The sequence below is a fragment of the Maniola jurtina genome, chromosome 27 (assembly GCF_905333055.1).
Source record: "Maniola jurtina chromosome 27, ilManJurt1.1, whole genome shotgun sequence".
Classification (NCBI taxonomy): Eukaryota; Metazoa; Arthropoda; class Insecta; order Lepidoptera; family Nymphalidae; genus Maniola; species Maniola jurtina.
This window is the reverse complement of record NC_060055.1, coordinates 2,004,024-2,017,093: the sequence shown is the minus strand read 5'-3', so window position 1 is coordinate 2,017,093 and position 13,070 is coordinate 2,004,024. Positions and strand designations below refer to the sequence as shown.

At 39.3% G+C, this 13,070-nt stretch overlaps 2 protein-coding genes and 1 non-coding gene across 13 annotated transcripts in view; 1 reads left to right on the top strand and 2 right to left on the bottom strand.

The window, feature by feature from the left end:
- Positions 1-251: 251 nt before the first annotated feature.
- The window catches only part of LOC123879253 (LIM and SH3 domain protein Lasp), a 54,951-nt gene continuing 42,132 nt past the window's right edge, over positions 252-13,070 (top strand). For 3 of the 4 annotated variants that reach the window (XM_045926895.1, XM_045926897.1, XM_045926894.1), the window contains exon 1: positions 253-508. In XM_045926895.1, the coding sequence (XP_045782851.1) occupies positions 440-508 (69 nt within the window). In that variant the 5' untranslated portion in view covers positions 253-439. Of the gene's footprint in view, positions 509-13,070 lie in introns of all 4 variants that reach the window. The other variant, XM_045926896.1, reaches the window with a different exon arrangement.
- On the bottom strand, positions 4,896-11,095 carry LOC123879261 (tetra-peptide repeat homeobox protein 1-like). Of its 8 annotated transcripts, none has more exons than XM_045926908.1 (9): positions 10,928-11,095; positions 9,288-9,350; positions 8,219-8,230; positions 7,305-7,565; positions 7,254-7,271; positions 6,579-6,731; positions 6,333-6,443; positions 6,089-6,199; positions 4,896-5,183 (listed from the first exon to the last, which is right to left on the bottom strand). In XM_045926908.1, the coding sequence occupies exons 4-9, from the start codon at positions 7,447-7,449 to the stop codon at positions 5,104-5,106; spliced, it is 618 nt and encodes a 205-aa protein (XP_045782864.1). In that variant the 5' UTR covers positions 7,450-7,565; positions 8,219-8,230; positions 9,288-9,350; positions 10,928-11,095; the 3' UTR covers positions 4,896-5,103. The 8 variants fall into 8 exon arrangements, 7 of the variants coding, with proteins under 7 accessions (XP_045782864.1, XP_045782869.1, XP_045782867.1 ...); XM_045926913.1 differs by having other exon boundaries at positions 6,684-6,731; XM_045926911.1 differs by having other exon boundaries at positions 7,254-7,289; positions 7,356-7,565.
- On the bottom strand, positions 12,652-12,724 carry Trnav-uac. Its single transcript has one exon. It is a non-coding gene; the product is annotated as a tRNA-Val (tRNA).

The following is a 13,070-nucleotide window of genomic DNA, read 5'->3' as shown; positions in this document are numbered from 1 at the left end:
TGAAACCGTTTCTACCCACCAATAATGTTATATTCATTTTACGTTATTTTTTTTAAAGAATATTAGCCATGTTAAAGGAGTAGGTACGATAATAGTGCAACGGGCGGGGTTTGAACCGTCGACCTTTCGGTTTTCAGTCCACTCCTTTACCGGTTGAGCTATTGAGGCTTGAATTATTAATTTGATGACTTTAAAAGTTTTTGGTAGAAATTAAAGATGGTACAAATAGGATTTACAGCGATTCTGGCAACATTATTCGCCGCCATTTGTCATATTTTTGGCATGCGCGTGTGAGATGCTACAAAAATCGTGCTCGTGAGTGTTTTTCCTGAAATAAAGTGAATTTTAAACTTTGTTTGTGTAACGTGAAACTTGTGTTATTCGGTGAAACTCGAGTGCACATATTTATTACAGTGATTGTGTGTTTAACAAAGTCACGATGAATAAAACTTGCGCAAGGTGCGAAAAAACAGTGTATCCTACGGAGGAATTGAAATGTTTAGACAAGGTAATTTTCTCTTTACATTCTCCTGAAATGCGCGTTTCTCTTTTTAAAATAGGTATCTTCACACACTACTGGTTCATCGGAGATATAACTTTTTTTTTTTTTTTTTCAATTTGGATGTTAAAAACTTTGTTGTTCATTGTCATCGACCGGTACAGAATAGCAATTTAAACATCGGACGGTCCGAGTGAGTCATTAAATTATAAAAATTAATGCTGATATCATTGTGAGCTCAATAATACCTTATTTGTGCGACTATTCCTGTACGGCTCTTTATTAGGCAATTTGGTGACCTTGTACCAATCGATTCCATCGATATATCGATTTTATTTTGATGGACGAGTTTGTGCCTTCGATTTAATTGGAATAAAATTAAAAAAAAATATATTGAAATGGAATTTTGTAGTATTTTTGCAGTGCAGAGATTTTTTTGCTAATTAATTCTACCGTGTGATAAATAATAATGTGTGCAAAGTTAGCATTACATTTATGGCATGTTGGTTTGTTGATAAGAGATATCTAATCAGTGATAAGAAACATTATTTGCTTATTATGTTCTTGTTACTGTACTTAGATTTTAGGTAGGAAATGTACAGATTTTGGGATGATAAACAGAATATCAACTACTATTACTTCATTATGAGCAACCCATCGCCGGCTAACTACAGAGCACAGGTCTCCTCTCAGAATGAAGAGTTTGGCCATAGTCTGCCGGCCAAGTGCTGATTGGCAGACTTTACATGCCTTTGAGAACATTATGGAGAGCTATCAAGCATGCAGGTTACCTCACTATGTTTTTCTACACTGTTAAAGCAAATGATGTTTAAAAAATTGCTTAAAACACATGAAACTCTGAAAAGTTAGAGGTACATGCCCGGGATCTAACCTAAGACCCCAAGAATAGGAGGCGTATGCTTGACCACTAGGCTATCACCACTTTCTATTTACATGTACGCCGCTAACTATTGCTTAAGTTATTAAAAGACTATTTGCTTGCTTTAGAAGGTCTTTATTAAATAAAATTACAAATGTAAAATTTCAATTTCATTTATTTACTAATTCATGTATGTACATAAAGGTGTATATACATAATAAAATATTGGTCAGCTATACCAATCCAAGTTGAAATGAATGAAAAGCTGTCTGTTTGTCTGTTACCTTTTCACAGCCCATCCGTTTAACCACATGAACTCTTTGACCTGGTTCCTCTACCATCATACTGCCAGGCATCGTCAAGGTTTGCATCCATACATAGTCAAATTCCTCGAACATGTACAAAACAATTTGCTTCCTCTTTTCTTATCCGAACCGCTAGGATATGGAACGCCCTTCCGGCATCAGTTTTCCCTTCCACCTATAATATGGGTAGCTTCAAGTCAAGAGTGAATAGGCAACTTCTAGGCAAGCGCGCTCCATCTTAGGCTGCATCATCACTTGCTAGCAGGTCTGCTTGCAGCCAAGCTCTAGTCTATATAATTAAAAAAAAAAACAATTTTGATTAAAATTGGTACTGAACCTGCATCATGGCAATAGACATAGGATATTTCAGAAAATCAAAATAGTTCCCATAGGATTTTTGAAAATCTAAATCCACACAGGCGAAATTGCGGGCATCATTGAATATGAATAAATGTTTATTTACCAAATTCAAAGTCTTTTACAATTTTTCTGTGCCTGGCATGGTACTCACACTAGGTTATCTTATTCAACCATCATTATTCGAGTTGAGTAGTCTAATGTGGAGACAGGTTAAGGTATAACGTAGAAGGATCTGGGAACCCACCACATTATCATCCCAAGAGAGATTTAATTTTTTTAATTATGACTTAATTTTTCAAAATTCAAAATATTTTTATTCAATTAGACTTTTACAAGTTCTTTTGAATCGTCAAATGCATCAACCATTGGTTCGGAATGCCTTTCCTACCGAGAAGAACCAGTAAGAAACTCGGCGGTTGCTCTTTGCAAAGATTTGATATACAATATTATGCCATGTATAAAAGCAATTGAAGTCTCGCACATTGCTGGAGCGAGCTGCAGGTCAAATCCACGCTCTTCTATCATTTACATAATCTTCGATAGTATAATATGCTTTTCTCAGGAGCATATTTATAATATTATACGTACTTAGTAGTGGCTGTTACAAAAAGAAGAATTTCCAAATAGTCACACCATATGATTCACATGACATACATTCGAAATATTGGATTTTGCTGAGAGCGAAATTCATATATTCATATACTACCTATATGTGACACCAAGGTTATGCGAGTGTATTGAGTAATATTAAACTCGTTTGAGCGTAACATATGGGCCTGAAGAATGCGCACGCGACTGCGATACAGTTTTGGTTTTGACCGACTTTAAAGAAGGAGTAAGGGAAAAACGGTCAAGCACGAGTCGATTCGCATACGAAGGGTTCTGCACCATCATACAAAAAATAACATTTTTTTGTGATGTAAGCCAGCCAGGACATTTTTTGGACAGCCAGGCTGATCCGTTGCGCAAGAAATGAGCCAGCCTTTGTGTCACCCGATGAGACTATAAACGCGGTGAAATGTCTCGTAAATTGTTTTTAGCCCCAAGACTCCATGGCCCCAAGGTCTCCACGGCAAACTGAACAAAAATGTAACTCTTGATAAGAGAGGCATACCTATTTGCGCTCCTGGAAAAAGCATATTATACAATTGAATACAAAAAAAGAATGACAAAAAAGCATAGATTTGACTCGCTCCAGCAATGCGCGGGGCTGCTCCAGCAATTCGCAGGGCTGCAATTACTTGTACATAGTATAGTATGGCATCTATACTAATAAATGAAATTGGAGTGTCTGTCTGTAATTTCAAAATAACTACCTTATATTAAGCTCATATGGTTATTTGAACGATACCAACACTGAATCACACGTTTTTAAAATTTTTGTCTGTCTGTCTGTCTGTTTGAAAAGGCTAATCTTCGGAACGGCTGGACCGATTTTGACGGGGTTTTCACAGACAAGTAGAGAATTGACCAGGGAGTAACATAGGCTACTTTTTTAACCGACTTTCAAAAAGGGAGTTGTGTTTTTCTACCTATGTACACCGAAATCTCCGAGATTTCTGAACCGATTTGCGTAATTTTTTTTTTAATCCCACGGGAAAGTTCCCACGGGATTTCAGACCCTAAATCCACGCGGGCGAAGCTGCGGGCATCAGCTAGTATTATCATAAATTGAACACTTGAAAAGAGCAACCGCCGAGTTTCTTGCTGGTTCTTATATTCCGAACCAGTGGTTGATTATTTCGACGATTTATTTGAATAAAAGCACTATTTCATTCTTGCCGTTTTCAGCCATAAATTCCTTTAAATTACCCAGTGTGACTTACGCTTTAGACTTCTTGTGAAAGGCCTCAAAGTGTGGCTCATTGTAAAACATGATGTTCACGTAATGTTAAATGTTAAAGAATGCATTTATATTGTTAAAACGTGATCAATCAAGCATGTAGCAACGCTTTTTATGTGATGATATTAGGTTATCTATATACTTACTAATAAATAAAATTGTGTCTGTTTGAACGGGCTAATCTTCGGAATGGCTAAACCTATTTTGACGGGACTTCCACAGACAAGTAGAGGATCAACCAAGGAGTAACATAGGCTACTGTTTAACTGACTTTGAAAAATGAAGGGGTTGTGTTTTTCTGTACACTGATATCTCCGAGATTTCTGAACCAATTTGCGTAATTTTTTTTGATCGTTAAGAGTGAAAGAACTTGTGAGTCTTGGCAACCTTTACATTAAATGTTTTTTGTGGGATAAAAATATGACTCCTAGTTTATCATCATCATGTGGCTGTGGTTAAACCCCTTCCCATTCGCATCTCTCATCGCTAACGTGATCGTAGTTATAGGCGGATCAACACCTGCGCACGCGCACATACCAGATTTTTTTGTATTTGTTGTTATAGCGGCAATAGAAATACACATTCTGTGAAAAATTCAGGCATCTACCCATTATGGTTCACGAGTTACAGCCTACTGACAGACACACGGACGGACGAACAGCAGTCTTAGTAATAGGGTCCCGTTGGCACCTTACGGGTACGAAAGAAGCGTTCAAGTGCGATTGGTCCAATTCTCATATAGGCTTCACCTAACAGCCTGCACATATTTTGCTATTTATTCTGGAAAATCAACGATTCGTAAAGGATTTTTAAAAATCGAAACTCAAGAGAACGAAGTCACGCGTGAATCTCAAATGGACTTATGTGAATTGGACCGGACTTATGTGAATTGGACCATTCGCAAATTGGACCTTTTGCGAATCAAGGTGAGGAGGTGAGGAATGAAAGTGACTTGGACTTAATGAGAATTGGACCAATCGCGCGTGTACGCTAAAAAGAAACAAGATCATTTTTATCAAAGGATTTATTCACACAATAAATTTTGAACAGATTATTTTTATTATTACAAAGAATTTCGAATAAGTATCGTAGGTGACTGGTTGAGATGGCAATCGGGGTGGGGAGAGCCCCCGCGTAAACCCGGTGCGGGATAGCGCAGGTGTGCGCGGCGTCCCCCCCGCCTCATACCTCGATCGTCGTCTCGACCTGTCGTTTACTATACCCATTTCTTAATACATTTCTGAAAACATTTACATATCTGATCAGCTGCAATGGCGACATAAAACGAGACAAGATCTGAAAATAAAATAACGATTCTTTATAAGTTATAATACCTACTTATACTTATCTATATCTATACAAATTATAATAAAACTGTAATGTTAGAACATTTGACGCCGGTAGCCCTAAAGTAGCCCTATTTTTTAACCCCCGACCCAAAAAGAGGGGTGTTATAAGTTTGACGTGTGTATCTGTGTGTCTGTGTGTCTGTGTATCTGTGTATCTGTGTATCTGTCTGTGGCATCGTAGCGCCTAAACGAATGAACCGATTTTAATTTACTTTTTTTGTTTGAAAGGTGGCTTGATCGAGAGTGTTCTTAGCTATAATCCAAAAAAATTGGTTCAGCCGTTTAAAAGTTATCAGCTATTTTCTAGTTTTCTTGTAGAAAAGAAGGTTAGATAACCGTTAGGTTCATAATATTCAAGTGTCAATTGACAAATGTCAAGCTGTCAAGATGGACGTTGCCTAGATATACATAATTATTTATTTGAAAATGATTTGTCGGGGGTGTTGAAAATTTTTAATTTACACTTGTCTTTGATTTTACGTCACCTTAGCCTAATATTTTTTTTGATATAACGCCGATTCAGGAACAAACCGAGAGTTCCCTTACTTTGGTTCACTCCGAATCTGGTGTGACCCTATACTATATTCCTACCTATATTCCTACTAACCGTACTAAACTATATACCGTAATCCTACTAGATGATACCCGCGACTTCGTCCGCGTGGATGTAAATTTCTTAATCCCGAGGGAACTCTTTGATTTTCCGGGATAAAACTAAAAGTAATATTAAGTAAGCTAACTTCATTCCACAGCCGAATCCGTTACTTTTTGCTTGAAAGAGCAACACATACACACACAAACTTGCACATACTATTGTGTCTACCCTACTCCCGAATGTTGCTGGCTACTTACAGTTGCTAGGAGATGGGGCCAGGGTTGGACCTGGACCTGGTACTAGGCTTGGACCTGGATGTGGACCGGGATCTTGAGGGGCGTCGTACTTTAAACTGCTTGTCACAGTATCTGCACTTTGAAGGAGGAGGAGATTCCAGTAAAGAAATGGTACCTTTTGTCAATTTCGGCATGAATCGGCTAGTGTGAATAGTGTGATTAAATTATTACTTGTACCCACATCCGAATGTTGCTGGCTACTTACAGTTGCTAGGAGATGGGGCCAGGGTTGGACCTGGACCTGGTACTAGGCTTGGACCTGGATGTGGACCGGGATCTTGAGGGGCGTCGTACTTTAAACTGCTTGTCACAGTATCTGCACTTTTTGAAGGAGGAGGAGATTCCAGTAAAGAAATGGTACCTTTTGTCAATTTCGGCATGAATCGGCTAGTGTGACTAGTGTGATTAAATTATTACTTGTACCTACATCCGAATGTTGCTGGCTACTTACAGTTGCTAGGAGCTGGGGCCGGGGTTGGACCTGGTACTGGACTTGGACCGGGACGTGGACCGAGATCTTGAGGGGCGTCGTACTTTAAACTGCTTGTCACAGTATCTGCACTTCTTGAAGGAGCTCGAGCGGGAACGGCAATTTGAACGTAAACTGTGAAAATATTTCGAAAAAACCCGGTCAAGTGTGAGTTAGACTCGCATACGAAGGGTTCCGTACCATCGTGCAAAATGTTTTAACATTTTCATATGCAATACTGCAAATAATGACCACAGTGCCATCTATATGTGATTTAGTAAATAGTAGTAATATAGATGGCGCTTTAGTGATAGAACATCTTTTATTTTATTTTTTGTTTTGTGTAACCACAAATTCATGGTTTTCGGTTACTTTACATTACTTGTACTATAAGACCTACCTACCTGCCGAACATGATTCTAGGTTAACGGGAAGTATCCTATAGGTTTTCTTGACGGACGGACAGACAGTCAGACAACAAAGTGATCCTATAAGGGTTCCGTTTTTCCTTTTGAGGGTACGGAACTCTAAAAAATATAAACTTTTTAAAATAGACAAGCAGACCCGCTGGCAAAGTGATGATGCAGCCTAAGATGAAGCGCGCTTGCCGAGAAGATCCCTATTCACTCTTGACTTAACTGAAATGGTCTGGCTTACCGGCTGCGACTTCTGCACCTGGAAGCGGAGCGGCGGTTGTGACTTCTACACCTGGTAGCGCGGCGAGGGCTTCGACTTCTGTACCCGGTAGCGCGCTGGGAACTTCGACTTTTGTACCCGGTAGCGCGGCGGGGGCTTCGACTTCTGCAGCTGGTAGCGCGGCGGGGGCTGCGACTTCTACACCTGGAAGCTGCATTTCCAGATGAAGGAGTCACGGCCGCGCAGCAACGACGCCTTCTCGGCCGCCTGATAGGGTAGCGGCGGTCACGGCGCCTGCAGCGCTTAAACCTTCCAGATCTGGTGCGGCACCGCCTAAAAATAATAGGACGGGATAGTTTTTTTTTCTCTCTCGTCTGGCTTTACAAAGATTAGCCAATGTCAAGTTTGTAGTTATTTACAAGTTAGGGAAACTATATAAGTATGGACCTTGTCTGTGCCGGCGCTCGCCGACACACGCGCGGCACCCCTCTAGAGCGCTTCCCAGTCAGTTCCACGACTAAAAATACCAGCAAAACACAAAACTCGGCCACTTTAACCGGCCGGCCAAGTGCGAGTCGGACTCGCGCACCGAGGGTTCCGTACTCGGGTATTATTTCCGACATTTCGCACGATAAATCAAAAACTATTAAATGCATCAAAAAACCGACCACGTGTATTTCTGTATGAAGTCCGGCGAGCTTCACGCTTAGATTTCTAATTTCATTTATCATGCTCGCCCGACTTCATACAAATACACGTGTAGAAACAATTTTTTTTTAACTTTGTAGTGGTTTTGGAAGTTGGTTTTTTAAATATTTTTATTTTATTTTAATCTTTGTTCATCCATTACCTGTAGAACTAGGTAGGTATATCATGCTTGAAGTCTTACTCTCCAATTTTGAGACCCTCCAATTTTCTAAGATGAATGTTCGAACTTTGGTCACATTCTGTGTAAGGAATTCACTTTCGTATGTTTTAGTACTTACGTGTTGCGGCATCTGTAATATAATATAAAAAAACAAAATATATAGAAATAGATAGTGGTGATAGCATTGTGATCAAAGGTCGTAGCTCACTTGTACACGACACAGCTCCCGCATGGTAAAAGAATAAATATTCAAATATTAGTTTAAAGTCGTATTCTGTACATACATTTTATAGTGAGAGTTTTATAAAGAGCAACCGCCGAGTTTCTTGCTGGTTCTTCTCGGTAAGAAAGGCATTCCGAACCAGTGGTAGATAGATGCTCTTGACGATTCAAAAGTACTTACTGGTAAAAGTCTAATTTAATAAAAATATTTTGAATTTTGAAGTAACAATCTAGCCACTCGATGGTTGGACATTTCGCTCACTACGCGCTTCAAGCGAGGTGCCCACGGGTCTACAGCGTGCGGGCCACTCGAGCAAGTTGTAACGAGCGCAGTAGGGAGACGCTGTACTGCTAGCTGTCATCGCGTGGACAACTAGCGGTCACTTCGATTTGAGGCGGGGCGTGTGTTGTGTGGGAACGGTGTAAATGAGCTGCGACCTTAATACATCGGCCCCCTATTCGGCAAGTCTGGGGTTCGATCCTGGGCATGCAACTCTTAACTTTTAGGAGACTGTTACGGTTCATGAGATACAGCCCAATGACAGACAGACGGACGGATAGCGGAGGGTTAGTAGAGTCCCGTTGGCACCATCATTATTGAAGAGCATCATCTAGAAGGTAGACCATAAATACCTTTCAACGACCTTCCTGGCGCAGTGATAAACGCTGTGGCCTTATAGTCGGTTCACAGGTTCGATCCCGGCAGCGGCAGTTTGGGAATCTATTATTTGTCTGGTCTGGTGGCAGGCTTCGGCCATGGCTAGTTACCACCCTACTGTGAAAGCCGTGCTGCCAAGCGATTCAGCGTTCCGATGCGATACCTAAACCGACCGTTCGTATGGGTGTAATGAAACTACCATACCCCTTCCAGGTTAGCCCGCTACCATCTTAGACTGCATCATCACTTACCACCAGGTGAGATCGCACTTAAGGGCTAACTTGTATAGGAATTTTAAAAAACGTACCTTCGCCTCCGACGACGACGACGACGACATCGACAACGACTTCTACATCTCGCCATAATTAATCTGAAAAAATGCAATGTAAAATCTTGAAATGCAGTCAAAAGTACTAAAGGAATCGGTCAAGTGCGTGTCGGATTCGCACACGAAGGGTTCTGTATCATCGTACAAGAAATAGCGACCTCGCACCGGAAGCGCATTGGCAGATACCCCACTAGGTGGACAGACAGACAGACATCAAACGCAGGGAGCCGCTGGATTCAAGCGGCGTAAGATCGTTTCGTAGTCTCTACTAGAGAGTAGGGACTTCCAGACGTCCACTGTTGGACAAAGGTCCAGGTCCAAAGTCTATAAGTTAATGATGATGATGATGAGTGTTTGGCTAAAAGGCATTAAAAATTTGGACGGACAGACAGACATCAAACGCAGGGAGCCGCTGGATTCAAGCGGCGTAAGATCGTTTCGTAGTCTCTACTAGAGAGTAGGGACTTCCAGACGTCCACTGCTGGACAAAGGTCCAGGTCCAAAGTCAATAAGTTAATGAATATGATGATGAGTGTTTGGCTAAAAGGCATTAAACATTCTGAAGTTCTAGAAAGATTTAAGTACGCTTCGCTTCATGAAAAGAGAACACATAACAATATTAAATCCATACTATTATTATAAATGCGAAAGTGTCTGCTACCTTTTCACGGCCCAACAGTTTAACCGATTCTGACGAAAGGTACAGGGTTAGCTTATATCCCGGGGACGGACATAGGCTACTTTTTATCCCGGAAAATCAAAGAGTTCCCGCGGGATTCCTAAAGACCCATCCACTTAACCGATTTGTATGAAATTTGGTATCGAAGTAGCTTGCGTTCCTGTAATCGAAATAGTCAACTTTTTATCCCGGAAAATCAAACAGTTCCCACGGGATGTACAAAAATCTAAATACACGCGGACGAAGTCGCGGCTATCCTCTAGTAATAAATAAATAGTCATTTATATCAGGCAATTTAAACCCATTTGAAACATAACTTTAAATACAAATGTGCGGTCGGCATCAGAATTCGAGTAGCAAATCCGCGAAACTATTGCATCAAAAACCTGTCGCACTTATGACCTTTTTGTATAAACACTCCACACACTAACGCATGTGCATAACCGTGCCACGCGAATATGATCATTGCTAAACGATTTACGGCCTTTGACTGTACAATTGTTTAAACAATAAAACGAAAATAAATGAATGAAATGAAATGAAATTGTCTCCAAAAGGAGATTCCTACAAATAAATATTTACGGTTATTGCCACGAACGTACGCCAAGCCTACACTTCAGTATGGGATTCTCAGGGCAGTTAGAGCATACCCTGAGGATCTCTTTTTAACCCCCGACCCAAAAAGTAGGGTGTTATAAGTTTGACGTGTGTATCTGTGTATCTGTCTGTGGCATCGTAGCTCCTACACTAATGAACCGATTTTAATTTAGTTTTTTTTTTTGTTTGAAAGGTGGCTTGATCGAGAGTGTTCTTAGCTATAATCAAAGAAAATCGGTTCAGCCGTTTGAAAGTTATCAGCTCTTTTCTAGTTACTGTAACCTTTACTTGTCCGGGCTGTTATAAATTTTTAATTTACACTTGTGTTATAGGTATTGCTTACCTTCGAAATCGCTTTTATAGGTCACAGTAAATTTAGTAATAAATATAATAAAAAACTTTTACACTAAAATTAAACGATAAAAGACATATTTGAGGAATTTCCTTAAATAATATATAAAACCACCATCTTGTACAAATTTTCCGAAATATCTGCCAGATGCTGTCAAAATTTTCCTTTTTCGATTGGCAGTATTCTTTTTACAAACTTCTATATTCTTTTTATTAAAAACTTGCATTTGCGTCATTCCTTTAAAGAAGCAGGTAGGACTTTTTCGGTAAATAGTGCAGTTAATAGTTTATTTTTTCTTTGTTATGCGACTCTGTCGATTTTCTTGTTTATAAATCCTGTGGGAACTCTTTGATTTTCCGGGATAAAATTAGAATATGTCACTCTGTGGGTCTTTAACTATACCTACAAAATCGATCCGTTGCTCCATCGCGATGTGATTGAAGGACAAACGAACAAAAAAAAACTTTCGCATATATGAGTTGTGATGGTGCCTTGTTAGCTAGGTAACCATTTGTAGGCAAATGTTGTTGAAGGAAAAGCGGTTGTAATGTGCAATTTGCACTGTCGACTAGTTGCCCGGCGACTCAGTCGCCGGCGACCGTACAATCTGTAATTTATATGGAAATCGCCGTAACTCCGTATATGACAAGTCCAAATCACAAGTTCGCGCTAATTTTACTCAGACGGACGCGCAATCAAACATACTGATCAAACAACTCGAATAGATTTTAGATTGGCATTCGCGCGATAATCGCGATAATAGCGTTGTATTATGACGGCTCCTAACGGTCGCCGTCGACTAAGTCGCAGGGCGACTAGTCGACCGTGCGTAATGGGACTTGACTTAAATATAGATTATTCAATGGTTGATTGATACACGTCTAATCATGCGTTAAAATAATACGATTATAGTTCCGTGATATCCAGTAATCGATACTGATACACAAACAACAAACACACATACACACATGTGTGATATACACAAAGAATGTTATAGTGGAGTCAATGAAGTTTTACCGTCGGAAGTCCTCAGAAATAGCTCCGATTTTGATGATTTTTAAGGTTCCGTACTACAAAAGGAAAGAATAGAATCTATAGAATCATTTCGTTGTCTGTCTGTCTGTCGTATCTGTCAAGAAACCTATACGAGGTTTCTTAGATACGACAGTACTTCCCGTTGACCTAGAATCATATTTGGCAAGGTAGGTCTTTGGTAGATTTTGTGGTTACATCACAAAAAAATGTTAAAATGTGTTCATGAACAAATAATAAAATAGTATTTTCAAAATAAGAGATCATATCTATCAATTTGGATATCATATGAAAGGGTCTACCTGTAAATTCTAAAACAGATTTTTAATTATTTTTATGCATAATAGTTTTTGATTTATCGTGCAAAATGCCGAAATAATACGACACCTTCGGTGCGCGAATCTGACTTGCACTTGGCCGGTTTCTTTTAATATTAGTTTTTTTTAATATATTTAAAATCAGAAACCTTTTGAAGCGGGGAAATAAATAATATTTTAATAATAGAAAAACGTTAAAAGTACTTTCACTTCCACTCGTAACTGAAAAAATTTAATCCGATTTCTAAAGATATTTTTTCAATTAAAAAATAAATTGTGTTCAGTACCTAAGTTAAGTTAATTAAAATACGTTAAAAAAATTAAATTAAAATTAGAAATAGTAAAAAAAAGAAAAATAAAAAGATATGATTCCGGCCAGGATCGAACTGGCGGCCTTCTGCGTGTAAAGCAGATGTGATAACCACTACACCACGGAACCAGGTGAGTGGGATCGCAAAAATGCGTATCGACTTCTTAATATTAAAATTCTCATAAGACTCGCCAGCAAGCGAATCAACTCAATCCAAAGCGCTTGTATTTTTCCGAAATGTATGACTTTTTTATAACAAGTGTAAATTAAAAATTTATAAAACCCCCGACAAGTGAAGGTTACAATAATAACTAGAAAAGAGCTGGTAACTTTCAAACGGCTGAACCGATTTTCTTGAATTATAGCTAAGAACACTCTCGATCAAGCCACCTTTCAAACAAAAAAAAAACTAAACTAAAATCAGTTCATTAGTTTAGGAGCTACGATGCTACAGACAGATACACAGATACACACG